Source organism: Eleginops maclovinus, chromosome 10 (assembly GCF_036324505.1).
Source record: "Eleginops maclovinus isolate JMC-PN-2008 ecotype Puerto Natales chromosome 10, JC_Emac_rtc_rv5, whole genome shotgun sequence".
In the NCBI taxonomy this organism is placed as follows: domain Eukaryota; kingdom Metazoa; phylum Chordata; class Actinopteri; order Perciformes; family Eleginopidae; genus Eleginops; species Eleginops maclovinus.
Genome location: NC_086358.1, coordinates 12,654,141 through 12,673,862, shown reverse-complemented (window position 1 = coordinate 12,673,862; position 19,722 = coordinate 12,654,141). Strand labels below are relative to the sequence as shown.

Below are 19,722 nucleotides of genomic sequence, written 5' to 3'. Positions count from 1 at the left end.
GGCAGTGAGAATCCCAAAACAGGGATAGTTGATAACTGACAATCTTTGCCCTAAATATTTCGGAGGCCCAGAGATACTTTCCACATTAAAAGAACTGCCTATCGAAAGCACATGTAAGGTAAATAGAACACCTTCCCGCCAATTTCAGGTGAAGCAGCAACAAATAGGGGGAGAGGGAAGTTAGGCAGCAAAACAGAAATATAGGAGGAAAGAAGATTGAGAGGTTTGTATTCGTGGGTGAATGATGAGAGCTGTGGGTGGCTTCTACCTCCTGAAGGGTCTAATTAACAGTTTAATGGGGTCCTGGAGCTCAGAGAAAGCAAAAAGGAGAACAGGCCCCTCGCTTCAAGCCACAGCCTTAATGGATTCAGCCAGCGCACAACAGAGTCTGATGGAAATGCTTTAGTAAAGGTGATGGAGGGAACCAAACCAGAAATATGGAAAGGAGGTCGAAAAAAGACATGGTTAGAAGTGGACAGAGAGAAGGAATTGAAAAAAATGAGGAAACAAGAATGAGTATTTAACTCTTTAAGATGGTGAAACATACCCTCCAGGCAGTTGTCAGCCGTGCTTCATGGAAACATTTTTCCTCCCGTTCTGTCTCTTGCTTACTCACTCAAATCAATCACCCTCCTGCAGCTACAACTCCTCCTGTTTAATACCCATCTATGACGTGACATCTGCAGATACCTTTTGATTAACAGGAAGCTGATAACATTGCTCTGGTTTACAAAATGTTCCCCGGGAGTGAAATCCAACACTTGCAGTCCCACTAAGGTCTTGCATTCATTTTGGATTCTTCCTGTGGTGGATAGGTGTAGGAATGCGTCCATTTGGCTGTGTGCGTGCTCTAATATGTGAGGGTATTCATTTGCATGTGTGTTTCTATGTGTGAGAGTTGGCTCTATAAATACAAGGTGTTGATGATGGCAGTTAAGCAATTAAATGAAGGAAGTGAAGACAGGCAGAAGGCGTGGAGCGTGAGAGGAAGAAGGGATGAAGCCATTTTTGAAACTCAAAAAAAAGGGAGAAAGTAAAGATTAAGAATCCGGCAGTTTTCATCAATCTCCTCTTTACAATCTTTCCACACAGCTCACTGCTCTCCATCTCTATTCATCAATGAGATACATGTTAAAATATAGCAGGAAAAACCTGCCGCTCTTCAAGTGTGCGGATGATTGATTGAGGCATAGATAGCCCGTAGCACTCGTCTCCCATCACAAAGTTTCCCTTCCCACAACTCAGACTTTTCCCAGCCAGGGATTAGAGGAGCTGATGAGGGTCGATGCCGCAGTCATCGCTGATAATTCACCCATCTGTATTGCTCATATCCAAATATTTGCATGCAGTGAGTTGCTTGCAAAATAGGTTTCACCGCTCTGACCTACTTAAGTTGTTTTAAGCTGAATGACGCTGGTTAGAAGAGTTCTGAGTAAGGCAGGAGGCTGCTGCTGCTGACAGGGTTTACACTGCAGGTTGGTGTTCATCCTTAGTACAATCTGCTTTTCTTGCTTCCTAAATTATTAATTATACTGTTTGTGAAAAAAAGTTGTATTAACACCTCTAGGATACAAAATGTATTTTTTGTGTGGCATCACTGTGACATAGCAGGAAGGGAAACTATGCTCCGTTTCCAGCTCCAGGGTGGTGATGGGTCAATGCTGAAGTGATGGGCTCATTATTTTGACAGTACCTTGAATGGTATGACAACTGCAGAGCCACCACTGATGCCCACGATTGGCAGAGCTGTCTGAGTGGAGAGGAAGTCGAGGATCTGTGCCACTTCAGCCACCTGGAGATGAAACAGACAGATTCAGTATTTGCCTGAAAAGAATGATGTTGTTTTTTCTGCACCAGTGACACAGCACAAATGCAATCAGTTTGTGGTTCGGGACTTCAAATTGAGAGAGAAGTCAGAAACTTGAATGTTTGCCAAGGTGATACAACCAGAGTCAAACCAAAATGCCACCCAAGGCTGAAACTTCACTGGAGCTTCCAAAACATTCTCCTCAGGCTTAATAAAGGTGACATTCAAGGTGTGACACTGTTTTACTAATCTACAAGTCTACTACACATGATTTATCAGAAAAAAAACAAAATTGCATAAATGCATTTTTACCTGAGTGTCGGCACCAAAGCCCACATCATCCTCAAACACGACTCCGTGCAGCTTCTCCGCTGCCATGGTATCGCAGAGGCGAGTCAGGAGCTCACGGGGGTTGGTGTCGTTGACCAGCACAGTCACTGGGCTGACCACCACGGGCATGTCCACAAAGTTTTCCCCACTGAGACGGCCCCTGACCTCATTCTGGTAGCTGGACCCGCTGAACACCACGGCCACGTTGATTGACTGCTGGAGGAGAAGCGGCCGGGCCTGCAGGGGGAGCGGGGAGGAGATGAGGAGGAGGAGGTAGAGGAGAAGGAGGAAGAGAGGAGGCCAAGGAGAGGGAGGAGGCTGAACCCTGGGAATAGCCATGTTGGCAGCTTACCGCCTGGAAAGGAGGGGTAAAATATGGGCGAGAGAGGATGAGAGAACGGAAGGAAAGAGAGCAAATGTCAAACCCTCAAGATGCTTTACTTGATGATCTATTGACATGATTCACATTTATCCGTATGTTCATATTTGTCCCTTATCTGTACCTCTTGGACTCCTCTCCGACCCTTTTTATTTGAAACGATTAGCCTTTTGATGCATAAGGAAAAATGTGTGTGTGTGTGTGTGTAATGCCCCCGTAATCCTTTCCCCAGTTTCATGACTGTAATCACCTCTCCAACTCTACACATTTTGGAAACAGACAGACAGACAGACAGACAGACAGACAGACAGACAGACAGACAGACAGACAGACAGACAGACAGACAGACAGACAGACAGACAGACAGACAGACAGACAGACAGACAGACAGACAGACAGAGACAGACAGACAGAAGGAGGATGCCAAAACTGCCTCACAGGTTCTCGACCATCATCACTAGGATTACATTATATTACATTACTTCAGCCAGCCTCTCTGCACGTGGGTTGATGTCATCGTTCTGTCCAGAAAAAAGGCTTAAATTCCTCCTTCTTCTGAACAGAAATTGAAACAGCTGTTTTGGTTTACGTAATGATGTATATTATAGTTTTGGCTTATAATTATTTATGAACTACTGTTCATCTCTTTATTGTTTCAGCTGTTAAAGGCGGAGCTAATTTAAATGATTTTACATACTGCTCTTTAGCTGTGAATGTGCCCCAGGGGATCAGTGAAGTCTTATCTTAATCTCTAAGATTACACCATATTGTATCTGTATTCATTTTGATTTGTAAATGTGAAGCTTCAAAATATTAAAGAGGCCCTATTAGGCTAATTTTCAGGTTGCATATTTGTGTTTTGTGCCTCTACTGTGACATGTTTTCATGCTTTAATGTTCATACAGCTCTTTATTTTTCTCATACTGCCTTTGCTGCAGCACCTTTTTTCACTCTGGCTTAATTCCAATCCGCCCCCCACACCCTACCCCTACACAATTCGCCTCCGTTTGCGCATTCACGTGGAGGGTCCACCATAAGTGCCATTCCAAACCAACAGGTGTGGAAGGGGAGTGGGTTATCAAGCCCTCCAACAGCGAGTCTGCATCGCACCTGACTTCACCTGCTGCACTACCTGACTGGACTCACTGCTGTGTGTGTCCGTGATGAAACCTGCTGTGTACAAACAGTTTCTGCGAACATGATACACATTAAATACCATCATACAGATGTTACCACGTTTTTCTGTTTTACTCAGGAATGTATACAGTAGGCTACCCGTGTAACCAAATGATGTTTATAAACCAAGCAGTTTATAAACATCATATTTTCAAAATAAAAGAGGTTTGCAAATAAAAAACGCTATTAAAGATTTTATTTGAGTTATTATTTTTACTTTTTTGAACAAGAGATGCTGATTTGAAACCGTTGTTACAAAAAGTTACTGTATTTCCTGTTTTCGGCCTGAAACAGCTTGTTCGTCCCAAAGGTTGCGCTGTAATCATACCCTCCACCAGAAAGAAGGGAGCCTCATTCAGCTGCAAGTGTACAGAGTTCACTCCATCACGGAGTGTGAGTGGGTAGCGTGTGGTTTGGAATTGGGCCCCTCTGTCTGAAGCCAGAGCCCAGTCTGCTCTGATTGGTCAGCTGGCTGGCTCTGTTGTGATTGGTCAACTTCTTAGAGCTGTCCCTTAGTTTAGCCTATCACGTATAATGTGGTAGAGCGCTAGCCAATAGATGACGTGGGCTGGCTTTACATTGAACTCCTGGCAACGTCCAGCCCATGTGACAAGTCCCAACCTATCCTCCCCCATATGCAGTCGCGAGCTAAATCTCCTCCGCAGCACCTCTGTGTGTTCAGCAGGATGTCTGCAGGAGGGACTTAGAGTAGTTGTATATAATACATAATGTCACTGTTCTAGTGGTAAACACTGAGAAGTGTTTCAGAAATAATGCTTGATGTGTTTCTGAACATAATATCATGTTTAATCACAGCAGCGTTTAGCTAAGTATCTTCTCCCGGTAGAAAACGTTCACAGAGAGAGCTGCATGACGGCGTGGCCAGCTTCAGCTCAGCTCAAATTTAAAGCGACAGTCACAGAATCAGCACTTCAGGAACAGGACTGAAATAAAGGGGTATGAGGTATGGCTACAATGGGTGATCTTTTTGGTATATTGAGCAAAACCGACACAGACAAGTTTTGAATAGATATTGCCAGCCTCGGCTCACCCATAGAGGGCGCTGGGGTGCCGACCTCCCACCCACCGACCTCCCTGCCTGTTTTTTATTTTCCATCCATCCATCTATCCGTCCATGTTTTTTTTTGTTTTATTTTTGTATTTCTTTTTATAATCTTTCTCATTTTGAAAAATAATCTGTGTTAAATACATGCTAATAATGTTTTTACTTTAGAATGTGTTTAGAAATCTCCAGAATGATGCATTCACTTTCACATTCAACGTTTATCATTTTGGTAGCCTATAGGCTGTCTTCCCTGGGCTCCAGTTCGCTCAGCCCTACCAGTGCTCGAATTTAAGCCAATGGTTCCCCGGTTGCTACGCAAAAAAGTACATATTTTGCCAATCAGCATCGTTAAATTTTATGGTTTGGAGGCTCTGAAAATATCGCCCGTAGTACCAAGATTAGAGCAGTGCACCACTTCACGTTACGGACATTTACCTCAGAGAGGAGCAGCATTGCGATGTCGAGTAGCACTAATGTAGTTCAGCTAGCCCCAAATTCAGTTAAATCTCTACCCCTGTATCCCTTCGAAAGACGAACATTAGCGGAAAAACTAATTGCAAAATAACTCGGACCAGACAAGCCAGAAGTGAATATAACCCAACAGGCACTAGAAAAGGAGAAAACCTACCAGAGAGGCTTTGCGAGAGGTTGGTTCGATCGAAAGGCTTGGCTAACTAGCTGTGGGTATGCCAATGCAATATTTTTGCTTCCCTTGCTTACTTTTTAAAACAAGTGCTTGTGATAGTTCGTGGACACAGACAGGAGTCAGAATGCATTAAGCAACATGAGCGGGCAAGAGTACATATGGCCAACTGTGTGAAGCTAGCCATGCTAGGCTGAATTAGCATAGCCACACAGCTAGATGAAGGACACCGCATTGCCATAACAAGGAGGTGGACAGGAATCGGCATATTTTGAGGTACATTTCAATGTTTCAAACACATTCATATTTGTTGTTCGCTATTTTATGTAGGCCAATAAATTAAAAACGAGAAATTGTGAGCTGTTGATGCAGAGGAGTGCTGCTCAGTTTTAAAACAGGCAGCCACACAGGTGACGAACAGGTAGTTAGGCCTACACCTTTCACAGGTAATGATAATGATCAAGTTGCATGTTTATTATGCTCCGTGTCCAGATAGAAAGTGAAAACGCTTAACGATCAATTATAATAGGGAATACAACAATGTAGTTCTTTAAGGATATGTATTCTAAAGCTGGGGGTTGAGTAAAATTCACTGTAAACAAATGGATAATGGATAACAGTCTGTGTTGATACTAGAGAAAGAGATAGAGAAGGCTCTCAAAGAGAGGTTGGGACAACATTCTTGAAGTGAACACCAAGTGTGAGAAGAAAGATGATTTTAACATTTTAAGTAGTATGAAACACAGTAGTACAGCTCAGAACTTAGAAACAATAACAAAAGCAAAGCAAAACCAAGCAAACATACAGTTACTGTACATACAGTTATTGAGATCACTATTTTAATGACGAATGTGTGTGAAACATGGTGTGTATGTGTGAGTGAGTGAATGAGTGGCAGAATGTGTGTGTTAGATAATTTATCATTGTGATCATTTATCATTGTGAATGGGATCTCCAGCTGGTCACCCTAAAATGCACCAGAATGCAGGAAATCATATCTACGAAATTCAACATTTTCTGTGAGAAGACCCTCAGACCCCCCTCAAACCGCCCCACCTACAATATTTTTAACCAGCCGCCACTGGATATTGCCCTACAATATATTGTTCAAATTTAGAATAATAGGAGACCTTTAAGTTATCAAATAAATGTAGGAGAGTAGCCAATATCCGTGTACAGTAATGGAGGATGAAGGATGTCCCAACAAATATTTAAATGTCTTAGTTGCTTTCTCCTAAAATGGGTCACTGCCATAATCAACTTCTGATTGTTGGAGTGCATTCAACACACAACTCACAGAACAAGTTCAACTTCAACGTTTGCAGAGCAAGCCACTTCAATCAAATGCTAGCTGTTTGAAGATCTCTCCTTATAAGGCAATACCTTTGTAGATGTGATACATGCAGATGGTCTTTCTTTATAGCAAATAAAGATCTCCACATATTTGGTAGGGGGTTTTATATAGAGGGTCGGTCTCATCTGTGGCCATCAGAGACACCCTGTTAATTAACAACAACTCGCAGCTTTGATTCAAAGCTCCTTTCACAGCAACACTGGGTTAAATGTGTCCCACCTCTCCTCACTGTTCATGCGCCCGGCATATCAATCATTCATCTTTAATAAGGCATTCTAGGCTTTAGGTGCCTTAAGAAATAAATATCTATTTCAAACCATTAAAGGCAGTTTAATCCTTTTATTAGACGCTTCTGGAATTACACTTTAGTCAATAAAGGGTTATACCTGCAACAATGGACATGGAGCTGCCTTTATTAAGGATTATTTAGTAAATCTGTGTCATGTGTATGGATGGATGTATGGATGGATGGATGGTGTATGGTGTTTGGTTTCACCTTTTAAAAAAAGGTAAAAGATGTTGCAAATGTTGTAATAAAGATATTTTGAGCATTGTCATCTGCATAAAGTGTCATCTTTCCCATTTGGCCATATGTAGAATCAAGTCAATAAAGACATGGGTTTGTTTGAGGTGAAATATAAAACATATATTTGGAAATATGATTTATGCAGAACCCCCCTGGGAGTTTATGCAGATTTTATCAACGGCCAGGCTGTTTTCTTTCTCTTGTAAATCCTGGGATCACTTTATTTGTATCCAATGAATCATTATGTCTCCATGTGAGCACAGAGCAGCCACTAACCCACCACCCACTTGTGCTAGGTGGAGATTAAAAACAAACAACTCCCCACGCAGTGCAATTCAGAAAGGAACAGATCGTAAGTGGCAGACATGAGACGGAAGATTGTACTTTGAATATTTCTTAGAATAGAAGACGAACAATTAGTATTCTAGATACTCTGTGTACAGCTAAAGCAGAAAAACAAGATAACACGTGTAATCCTCAACCCACTGTTTTATTTACCAACCGCTGTGCTGAATAAAGCTAATTTTACAACCTGGGCAGATCAGTGAGGCTAATTTAACACAGACACAACCTGATGTCTTTAGGTTGGTTGTTTGACATTGTTAAAGACCGTGGATCAGAATTTGTTCATACCCTGAGGTAGATTTCTAAAAAAGAATGTTAGCTGTCTGGAGGAAGTTAGGCGGGGGATCTTGGAAATATTACTTTATTTTACATCTGGATTGTCTATAATACAATGGTTCATGCAAAATAAATATGTGTGTTACTGCACAACTACTGCTGTATTAAGAAGATGCAATCATTGTTGCTTATTTTGTAACAATCTGAGGGAAATGAGATCAGTTTGAAATATTGTTTTTAGTTGATATTAATAATTCACAATCCCTGCATTTGCAAAAACTTAAATGAGTTTCAAGTATGAGATTGAAAGTAGAATGATATTCCCACAATAACTCTTAAAGAAAAAGTTATTGTTTTCAAAGTGGTTAAATAACATACAATTTGAAGGAAATAAATGAGAAAGTGTTCTTCTAACAGGAGGATGATTGCAAACAACAGTCCCAGAACAGAGGAATGCTCACTTTATTGGTAATATGACTGAAGAAAGGGGGAAGAGTTAACTAAAAAGTGTAATTGCTGGGAAAAGGCAGCATAATGGGGCTTCAGATTAGCAGTGGGGGGCTCTAGATTATCAGCAACATGTGTGTCATGTGCAGCATTTGATGTGCAGTAAGGATGTGAACACAAGGGCTGGCCACAATGTGTTTCAAGAGAATTTAAATCACACAGAGACACAAAAGGCTGATTATCTTCTTATCTTTTTAACTGAATTTAAAATCAAATCAAGTGAAATAAACAACTGACCGGCAACCAGCAAGTGAAATTCACTTTTAAAATCCTTGTCAACAAAAATGGTGTAATCCTTAAATCCTGTTGTGGTTCTGCATTTAACTTTCCCAATATATATTTGAGTGTGCAGATTGAGTGAGTGAGCATGCTGGTGCATGCACAGGTTTTCTATTATTACAGAGATTTTCAGATGGAGTGCAGCCCTGCCATGTGGGATACACTCTCTCACTGGGACCCACATCATACTGCACATGTGTCAGCATCAAAATCACTACACACATCCGAATTCCTCGTAGAATATACTATTATATGAAAATAACCAAGCAGTTGCAGTGGTTGCTTTGTGAGACAGGATGGGAAAATAGAAAAAGGAGGTTACTGTGTGACAATACCTGGAAATGAGTGAAAAAGTGTTATACAGTGTAATAGGAGAGTACAACCCCTGTTCATCGTCCACTAGCAGCATCTATTCGCCAATCAATGAATATACTAAATATTTATGTAATGTAATTTTCTTTGTTCAGTAAAATGTATCTTCTAAGTCGCATGGCCTCTACAAATTTATAAAAATTGTTCTTTGTAAAACACTGTATATTTCTTTCGTTGGGCTGTTCAATTGCATCTCAGGAAAAAAGTAGCAGGTTTGGAAATTTGGTGGCAAACAGGCAGGCTCTTTTATATCCTACTGGACAAATTGTGACGGATTAACAATTTGTCAATTGAACTTTGTATGAACAGACTTGAGAAGATCAAAAACAATACAAATGTTCACTGCCTTCAGCTGTTCTTTGCTCTTCTTTCAACAAAGCTATCATTTCTTGGAATACAAACACAACCTTTTGTCTGTTAGGCACCTATTAAGATGTTGAAAGTTCAGGGGTCCAAATGAGAGAATAATAATAATAATAATTTTTCCTTGGAACTTCATAATAACGATGGGAAGATGATCTTTATAAACAAAACCAATAAACAGCAGTAAAACCTGTTATTCCACACGTTTAACTGATGCATTACCTATTCTAAAATACTACAACCCTCCTTGGTAATACAGTATATATACATTAGGTAGCATTTAGCTACTTAGCTGGGACATGATGGAGTCTCCAGGGGGTGAAGAGGAAATGAGCCGAGAGGATCTACTTGATAGAATAAGCATCCTCACCAGAGAATTATTAACATGTCTTCATTGAACCTTGGTTTTTAACAGCACCTTGAAAGCAGATTTGATTGCATTAATTAGGGAGCTTGATTTAGTGGGCTTGTAATATTGTAGATGGCCTGCCTCTCATCAGCTTACTGCAGGCGATATGACAGCCGCATGAAACATCAGGATTCTCCAGAGCCTCATTTATGCAGACCTGAGATCAGTACAGAATTCCTGGGGTGAAAACTAATTCTGCAGCAATTATTTAATTTTTTGGTTTGATTTTGTGAGTTCACTTTGCTTTGCTCTGATGACTGGAAGCTATTTATTCAGTTGTGTCAGAAGAACTCTTACTTAAAAAGAAAGGTATAAGCATCAAAATAGTACCAAACTTAAAGTAGTCATTATTCAGAATGGCCTTAACTTACAAAAATACATCTTGTTGAAGTATAAAACCAAATGTTCAACAGATCATTTATAAGTTGTGAAATAAATTGTAGTGGAGTACTAAAGAACACAATCTGACTTATTATTATCTGACTTATATTTATGGTTAAATCATTCTATCTGCTAGATATTTAGATAAAAGGGTCTTTTTTTAAACAATGTTGCCTTGGAGGATGATGACTTTGTGTCACAACTTGTTCCTGCTGCTGCCCCCATGAGCCAACAAAACTTGCTTTACACAAAATGAAGTGTAAATGAAATGGCAACTCAGTCTTATTATCTGGCTACACCTTCCCATTGGTGAGTTTATTCAACTACATGATCAACATTCTGCTCTAAGCAAAACGTTATGAGTAATGGGTGAGTGAAATGGGCAGGTTCCCTCAGAGGCTACATTGTTTTGTGCTTGTGGACATGTGGTTACACAAAAACAGCCTAATGAACCTGTTTAGAACTTCAGTACGAGTCAGTGCACAGGGAAAAAAGACTTCAATCACACATTGGATTAATGAGACTCCACTCAATGAAGCACTTCCATCACTCTTCCCTAAAGTCATCATTAAAACAGTTACATTAACAGTTAATGCCAGTAAACACACCACAGAGACACTCTGTCAACGTCAACCAGCTCGACTGCTCTTTTCCTCCTTTTATCCATCCCTACGTCTCACCTCCATATGGATGGATTGTGAAAGACAAGATGATTTGTGAGTGCAGCTCTAAGTCTATGCACATGTACACACTGCAGATACATCTTCCACACACAAATTAAACTCACAATATGACCCAAAGCTTATAATGAAACATATCACATAACGTCTGCCACATACATTCATCATAATAAGGGGTTTAACTGGTAACATTGCCACCCCATCTCTCTGTGGGTTCCCACTCTCACACATAAAGACCTGACAGCTTTACAGGAAATCGTTGCAGACCGGACGTATCAGCCGAGATGAGTGAAGTTGACAGGAGGGGAGCATTTCTAGATCGGCTTGGGCCCTCGTCAAATCAAACGTAAAGTAAAAGAAATCTCAGTATGCTGACAAGACTTACCAAAATATACATGAAGCGAAGATAGTATGCCTTAATTCACATAGTTATGACATATTCCTGGTTGTATGTCAGCAGTTCCCACCCATTTTTGGTTTGTAATTCTTTAATTCAAATCCCGGTTTCTACCCCATGTTTAGAAATCAATATCATTTTGTCCAATATAAATATGATTTTTCTACCCCATTTAATCATATTGAAATTGCTTAGATATATGTGATACCATGTGGTACATTATGATCCACATTTTTTCCAAAACCCTAAATGAAAAACTATCTAAAAAGATGATTAATTTAATTTGAAAATAATTATATATTTGACTTTTACTTTCCTGTCAATCAGCTTGTGACCCTTCAGGTGTATCTTGTGAGCCTTTCAGGGGGCCACATACACCATGCTGGGACCCGCTGATCTATGTTAATGTGAACTATGGAGCTCAAAGAAACTGTGGTACACTATGCTGCAACATGATGTATGCAAACTGGAAAAGAAAGTCACAAATGAAGAAAAATGAGAGCTGCTCCATACAGGTTATGGGACCAATCAATGAGCATTACCAGATAACTGAAACTGCAGTGAAACACTGCTAGGGCAACATCTATAATCCATAAGTCATTTTAAGTGATTGTGAAGGTATAAAAGGATTGTGCACACACACAGAGACACACAGACACACTTATACACACTCTAAACACGCAGCTTACCGCCAAAACTCAGAGTGAAATATCCTAATATGTCCTCTTAGTTCCTGGTATAGTAACAACTGGCTGTTCTGTTTTTGTCAGCAGCAGATGGGAGCTTCCTCTCGAGGAAACTCTTATGAAAACTGAAAGTATGACTGCTCCTATACTGTGGGTCTATCCTCACATTCCCCCTGAGCGGCTTGTGCTAGTATTTGTCTGTTCTATCTTCATATCTTAAATATAAACAACCATTTCCTGACTGTGGATCACATAAAGGGACAGAATAAGAGTGTTATGGAGTGTGTGTGTAACTTACCTGTGCTTTCTGCTGTCATCCAACTGCTCCATCGTTCCCCGGCTGGTTTCCTCCAAAATGTCTTTTATATTTCTGTTTCACCTGTGTTTCACCTGCCTCTCTCAGCACCTGTAGGAGTACGCATTTAGACCAGGTCTCTGTGTGAGAGCGAGTGTGTGTGAGCTATCAGTGACTGTGTGTGTTTGGCAGCTTTGGATGTCTGCACACTCCCCCTGGAGAACTTCACAACGTGACAGCAAGTGTTTTTCCCTCCCAAAAAACTGTCTTTTCTAACTCCTCTCTTTCTTCGCTCCTGCTCTCACTCTTTCCTCTGTTACAGATTTACAACTGGTCATGAAGGTGAAGACAGGACATCAAAAATGGGGAAGGAAAAGTGAGGGAAGAGGAAGGTGATGAGAGGCGCGGGAGCAGCCAGTGTGTGTGTGCATATGTGCATAAACCCACAGTGTTTAGCTCTCTGTCTGTATCCCTCAGGCTCCCTGCTGGTCGGATGAGGAGAGGAGCTAAAGGGGGGTGGGGGAGTGAAAGAATGATAAAATGCCTCTTGAGCAGAGGAGCACAAACACCGGTAACACTTCAGTAGCAGTGACGCTTCCCCGCCGTCTCCTCCTTTCTCCCCCTCTCCACCTTCTCTTTCTCCCTTTCCCTCTCCCTGCTCGGGGGTACGAGACACGACAGATCCATAGGAAGTTAGAAAATCTCACAGAGAGGTAAAAAAAGGGTCCTTTGCACGCCTCTGCATGTTTGGAGCAAAAGTTTTCCCCTCCTCGGGTCTGAGTATCAGCCCCTGAGGTGATGTTACTCCGCGGCAAGGGATCCCCCCAGTGATGATGTGCGTCCTCAGGTCCTCTGTGATGAAAAAGGATGAGGGGAGGAAAAGATTTGGGTTTTCTGGCCCCCCCTCGCCTTCTTTCCCATATGGATTGGGGGTGATCCAGATGTTGGTGGATGGTGGGAGCGTCAGGAACGCAGAGAGAACGCCGGGACAGATGGCAGGTCTGCAGGGTTGGGCCGCCTGTGCACTAGCAGGTCCTCATCCTGTTGCACTGATTTGTTTTTTTTTTCTTTTCCCACCAGAGTTTCTCCCTCTCTCTCTCTCTCTCTCTCTCACCGCTGCGCTGACGCTCATCTGCCGGTGCTGTCACACCAGTAATCCTGCTTTCCACTTCCTCTTTAACTCCATCTTTTCTTTATCTCTTGGTATCTTCTCTCACTCCATCACAGGAGGGGCTGCATGTGAGTCCTTATAATAATGGTGTGAGGATTTAGTCTGCCTCCCTTCCTCTCCTCCCTCTCTCGCTCACTTCAGCGCAACCCCTCCTCCTCTCCCAGCCCACTTTTCTCCCGTTTTCTCAGTATTATTCACCTTCATCCTGTCATGTATCCTGCCTTCTTCTCCTTAAATCACCTCACTGTAATGCTCTGCTGCTTCATTCCTAGTTCTGCCTTTTTTTGTTCCTTTACCATCAACAGGTCCAAGCTGCATCCCATTAATAGCATTGTTTTTCCAGGCTGGACCCCTCGGGCTCTGTCCATTGTTTATTAGTGAGAGTATATTTTCGCACTGTCAATAAGCCAACACACATCTCATTTACCATGGGCTGTTGACGAGACGCACACAAGCCAAAATCCCAACAAAGAGACAGAGCAAATACTGCAATGATCTTTGTGAAACAGTCCATTAAAGGGGGATTTTCAAGAATTTTCTACATCATCTTCAGCTTACTTACAAGAAGTGTTCAAACAGAATAACAAGTAGATTGTTCTGCCTTGTGTGATTTGCATAAAGTTGTCTGGGACCGTCTGTATAGTCTGTGTTTGTCTATCTTATATATACCAACTGTACACAGTGGGGACATTTGCTATGCCTAGCTAGCAACATGTGTGTGCATAAATGTGTGTGTGTGTGTGTGTGTGTGTGTGTGTGTGTGTGTGTGTGTGTGTGTGTGTGTGTGTGTGTGTGTGTGTGTGTGTGTGTGCGTGTGTGTGTGTGCGTGTGTGTGTGTGTGTGTGTGTGTGTGTGTGTGTGTGTGTGTGTGTGTGTGTGTGTGTGTGTGTGTGTGTGTGTGTGTGTGTGTGTGTGCGTGCTTGCATGCGTGCGTGCGTGTGTGATTGGCAGCTCAGCCTCTGACTGATCTCAGAACTCACCAAGTTGAAAACAAGTTCAAACATTTTCTTTGCTCCAGTTAGTGTCACCTAGCGGAGAGCTCTTTTTCGTCTTGAATAGGATTTTTTTACACAAAAATATACCTCATAATCCTGAACATATTATGCGATTGATTTGCATTATGGGTGTTGTGGGATTTTTGTAGAAGTTTTGTAAATGGACTTTGGAGTTGAGATTATTTAGCAAATTTATTTTAACTCTCATATTCTTAAGATCATGGTATTAATGGAGATATTTGAGATGTATTTTGTACGTCAGTCAGACTTCAGTTATAAAAACCAGAGCCAACATATCATATTTACTTTGAATTATCATCAAGGTAACAAACATGCCATTAAAGCCGAAGAGACAAAGCAAAATGACAATGAACCTGGAAGTGCTACACCCGTTCTAAATGTGCCTCCCCTTATTGTATGCTGTCCATCTCATTTATGATCAAAGTGAACATAGTAAGCCATGAGCCCAAGGGTAAACATTAAAAATCATTCCATCATAATTCTCACTCACAAATCGCATGTTTTTCGGAACTGTTGACTGGAATCGTGTTTACATGCATAAATGTGTGTCTGTGTACGGAAAGTAAAACGTAGAGGGACTGCCTCTCACTTTTTTCCTCTCTTCATGGCCGACTCGTGACAGTTATTTCGCAAAAGAGAGACACACAATTTCCACTTTTCTTTGTCGGAGAGGCGTTTTTTAGTTTTAAAGAGCTCTGTGTTTTGCAGGTTGCCATCACTGCTAATAAAAGCCATTTTCCTCTTTTTGTTCACTAGGCAGCTTGGTCAGGTGACAGGCCTTTTAACACGGCGCTATAAATACAGACGAGTGTTAAAATAGAGTGTTTGAGATGTGAGACATGTGACTTCGGCGTCTATATCTGTGTGGGATGTGTGTAGTAGATACAGTGATACCGCTGATGAATGGAAACAGACAATAGAGGACAGATGTTTTAAAGGGTAGTCAGCAGATGGACAGTGTGTACGGCAGCCAGCAGGGGACATATGTTCTCCGGCCCGCAGCCGGATCACATCCACAGATTAACTCAGATTGATTCACTAAGAACTAAATTATGTTTATTGAAAAAACTTGATGATAAATGATCAATTCTACAATTTGAGTGTTATTTAGGAGAATTTATGTTACATACGGATGTGGATTGTGTACACTCAGCTCTTGTCTGGAACATCTTCAAATACCCATTGTATAGCCTACTGTTAATAAATCAGAACAGGAGATTTACAATTTAGAAAAATAAATATTTTAAGTCACTTATAAAGTTCTCAAATGGGATGATTTGTCCATTTTTTAAAATCCTTTTCAATTGAATGTACTGTAGCTACGTTTTGGGTTGTTGACTGCACAATAGTTGTTTTCAGTATTTTGCGACGATTTCAGACTGTCCTCTATTATGGGAAAACACCAGCATCAGTAGGGTTAGGTAATAAAAACATTTTATCCTCTCCGACAATTCTGCACAAGTTTTCAGCAGAACTGAAGAGTTTGATGTCATGACGTTTGAAATTTTGCAACTATCAGAAGGACATGCTGGCAAGGATCAAAAGAACAGACAAGCTTTGAGGCATACGATTCAGATGGATTGGTACATTTGGAGCCGGTTATCAACTAAAACTGGGTCTCAACTCCCATCCCTAACAACCCTTGTTCCAACACCTATTTGCAAGTGACAAATAAATCAAGCAGTGGCTGTAGAAATGAGGACACTAGAAAGACACTGGAAGTCTTAACCTTCAGCAAATTGTTTTTGTTCCTTCAGCCAACAAAACTTTAAATATAAATGTGTCATAAAAAAAAAGTTGTATTTCTTTCACAGTAAATTTGATTCTTCAAAGGTTTGAAGGGAACTGACATTTCATAAACCAAACTATTAATCAATCACAGAAATCTTAAACTGATTCCTCCATTGTCAAAATGATCGTTCTTTGCAGACCTTATCATGTAAAGTAACCTGGCAACGGATTCAGCACCATGGACACTCCAAAGACTTGGGGCTAGACACAAGTCCTCAAGGTCTTGGCATGTTTGGTGAATCATCCTCCTAGTTGACAATTCTGTTATTGTGCCAGAGGTCAGGCTATTTTTAGGGTTAGTTGTGCAACTTGTTTTTTATTGGCCCTCTATAAAACTGCAAACCAGATCAGGCATTTCAAGTTCATTCACTGCAATGCATAATCAATGCAATCTTTACCATTGGGGTCAATTTAAAGCAACACAATTTGGGGAAAAATACTTTTCTTGCATAAAGAGATTCTCATATGGTATCAATCTTCTAATCCAACTCCCTATCAGAGGAACATTTCTTTCAATCAAGACACTCGCATACACATAAATCCTCTAAACTAAACGAAACAATATGTTTAAGGAGAGACTTCAGAAAACACTTAAGAGGCACCTTACGTCAAAGCAGTATTCCTTAAATAAAAGGTTTTGCCTTTATCTGTGGTTTCCAGTATCCTAATAAATGAAGTCTCTTGACAAATGGCTGTCCTACTCTCAGAGTGATGGACAGGCCTGTCGAAGTGTATTTGACCTCTTCACAAATTATAGTTTGTTGTTACCTTCCAAAATATAAATGTTCTGTATATGACGCGTTAATAGCAAAAGATAATGTTTTAAACATAATCAAAACCATTTTTGAATAACCAATTAAAATGAATTATATGAACGTTTTCTAATATGCCTCAGCTATGATTAAGTTTTGCTTTTTTTTTTCTTTTTTTTTTTACACAAAAACTACTGAGGTAAATTTGGCTGCGGGGAGTGAGGAGGTCAGTGCCATGAAGACCAACATCCACAGTATTAATGTGCATGTTCCTCATGTTTATAATCTTTAGACTATAAAGAGACAGAAATAACCTTACTAATTGAGTTCAACCTCAAGTTTGGGAGCTAAAGGATCACCATTTTAAAATAAAAGAGTGTAACTGTGAACCCAGTTAAGTGGTGCAAAATGGGAAATCACTGAAATAAAGGACAAAAACTAATATAGATACACTTTAAAAAGTGATAAAACTTAATAATATTTGACCAGAAAAAAGAAAAACTTTAATACCCTTTCTGCTAAAGCCTTGTTTCTCCTGCCTTTCTCTTGGTCTTTTAACTGCAGAAGCTCCTAAACTGACCGATAACTAGAAAAGAAAGGCAATGATGCGGAGATCCATCTGTGAGTTAGATAAAAGCCTTGCAGGGATGAAATGGCCTTGATAGAATGAAGCGCAGGAAGTAAGAACAGTATTTGATTGAAGATAAAGCAGAGATAACTTTCTGAAGTGCAGCCTAAGAATGAAACCCCTGATTTCCTAGATGTTCTAAAGAAGACTGAACAGCCATCTCGACATGACAAATAAAACATAGGCTCAAGCCAAGAACGACAAGAGTCTTAACTATTAAGACTGCAGTGGATATTGTTACTGGTGTTGAAAATGAGGAATTATTACTGAGCTGAAGGAAGTTCTGAGAACTCGAGCTTAATATCTGAACAACAAGCCAGCATCATTGTGTTTCAGTTAGACACAAAGCGGTGTCATCTGCATTACAATCAGAAACAATTTTATGCTGGCAAATGTTTATGCCTACAAATGATGTGCCCTACAGGAAGAATGCAAATGAAAAACAATGAATCCTAAATATTAGCCCCGGGAAACAGAGACAAGTAAAGGGAAACAGGGATGAGCAGCCATATCCAAAACTATGACTCATACAAACAGGAACATACAAGTGTGTGTTACTATCCCATAGTATGCAGCAACTGATAAGGACTGTCAGGTCTGCTGTAGAGAAATTAAATATCCCTTTAGAGTTGAGAGAGGAACTGCAGACTTCAGTCATAATTCTCTGTGGATTTGTCAATATTAGCAGTCGCTTTCACATGTAGGCAGTTATTGAACACGTTTTTTAAAGTGTCATTTTACAAAGTTTCCCTTTTCCAAATACAGGCCCTGAGGACAAAGGGTGTCTGCTCAACAGAGACAGCCTTGAGGCAATCTTGTGATATTTGGCTATATAAATAACAATGTCTTGACTTGACGATTGTTTGTGTGAAAATAATAATTTATGCAACTCTAACATTAGTTATGTTTTCTGCTCTGTTTTGTTTTTTGCAGTTGCAGTAATTTGTCATTCCTAAAAATGGCACTGAAGGTCGTTGTTGTTCGTCGAAGAGAGACAACTTTCCTTTGACTTTCATCGCTTGACTTGCAGAACATAATGAAATTGAGTATCCAGTCAGAAAAAACAACATTACAAGGTTCATTTCCAGGCAGCATGCAACCATAACACATTCTCATTTGATTCAGAATAAATGAAGATAAAAGAAATATGCATCAAATATATAAATCCAGTGTTCCAGTGCACTGTTATAAATAAATGTAATTATAATCGTGTGAGATAATATTGCATTAGCAGATCTGTTCATCTTAACGTCAAGTAGACACTGATGTTACTGGCTATCTGGGATACAATCAGACATGGCATTGTTTGTGTGTGTTAGTGTATGTGTAGCTGTGCACACTGGTGTAGACAGATGTTTAAACAGGCAATCATCACTCAATGAGTAAACAGCTCTGGAGATTGGACTAATATGTGTGACTGTGGAGGTGAATACTAAGAAGAGGAGACAGAGAGTGAGGGGGAAAAGACAAAGGCAGAAGACAGAGTGTAGAGTAAATAAACCCCATCAGCTTATGTTAGAAAGCAGCCATCAGGGCTGAATGCAGATTTGTGATTGGCCCACATTTCTGGTATTTTTGTCACCCGATGCAACTCTTTGATCAAAGCTATGTGTCAGGGGTTGAATAATCATCCTAAGGGACATTTTACCCCAACTGTGGGCTAAAATACCAACTCCTCAGGGCTTGCCTCCCAGCACTCGGTCAGTTTGTCTGTCTGCATCTTCATCTACGCCCCTCCTCCCCCTCTCCCTCCTCGTAATTCTAAAGACACACTTTGAAAACCAAAATAGCTCAAGAGCAGAAGACATGAGAAGTGTTGGATCCATAAATAAATTGGCTCTTTGTGCACCTTGTTTGAGTCTGGCTGACATTTTAAAGCCTGCCAGGTATTAATACCATTTCTCATGAGACAAAGATAGTATGCATGGGTGTGCATAAATGTGTGTGTGTGTGTGTGTGTGTGTGTGTGTGTGTGTGTGTGTGTGTGTGTGTGTGTGTGTGTGTGTGTGTGTGTGTGTGTGTGTGTGTGTGTGTGTGTGTGTGTGTGTGTGTATGTGTGTGTGTGTGTGTGTGTGTGTGTGTGTGTGTGTGTG

General features: G+C 40.6%; 1 protein-coding gene across 1 annotated transcript in view; it reads right to left on the bottom strand.

Annotated features, from left to right (window-relative positions):
* The window catches only part of LOC134870897 (glutamate receptor ionotropic, NMDA 2C-like), a 43,873-nt gene extending 31,513 nt beyond the window's left edge, over positions 1-12,360 (bottom strand). Inside the window, exons 1-3 of the mRNA XM_063893406.1 lie at positions 12,275-12,360; positions 2,120-2,492; positions 1,694-1,792 (exon numbers count right to left, since the gene is read on the bottom strand). Of these exons, the coding sequence (XP_063749476.1) occupies positions 1,694-1,792; positions 2,120-2,476 (456 nt within the window). The 5' untranslated portion in view covers positions 2,477-2,492; positions 12,275-12,360. The remainder of the gene's footprint in view (positions 1-1,693; positions 1,793-2,119; positions 2,493-12,274) is intronic.
* Between the last annotated feature and the right edge of the window lie 7,362 nt (positions 12,361-19,722).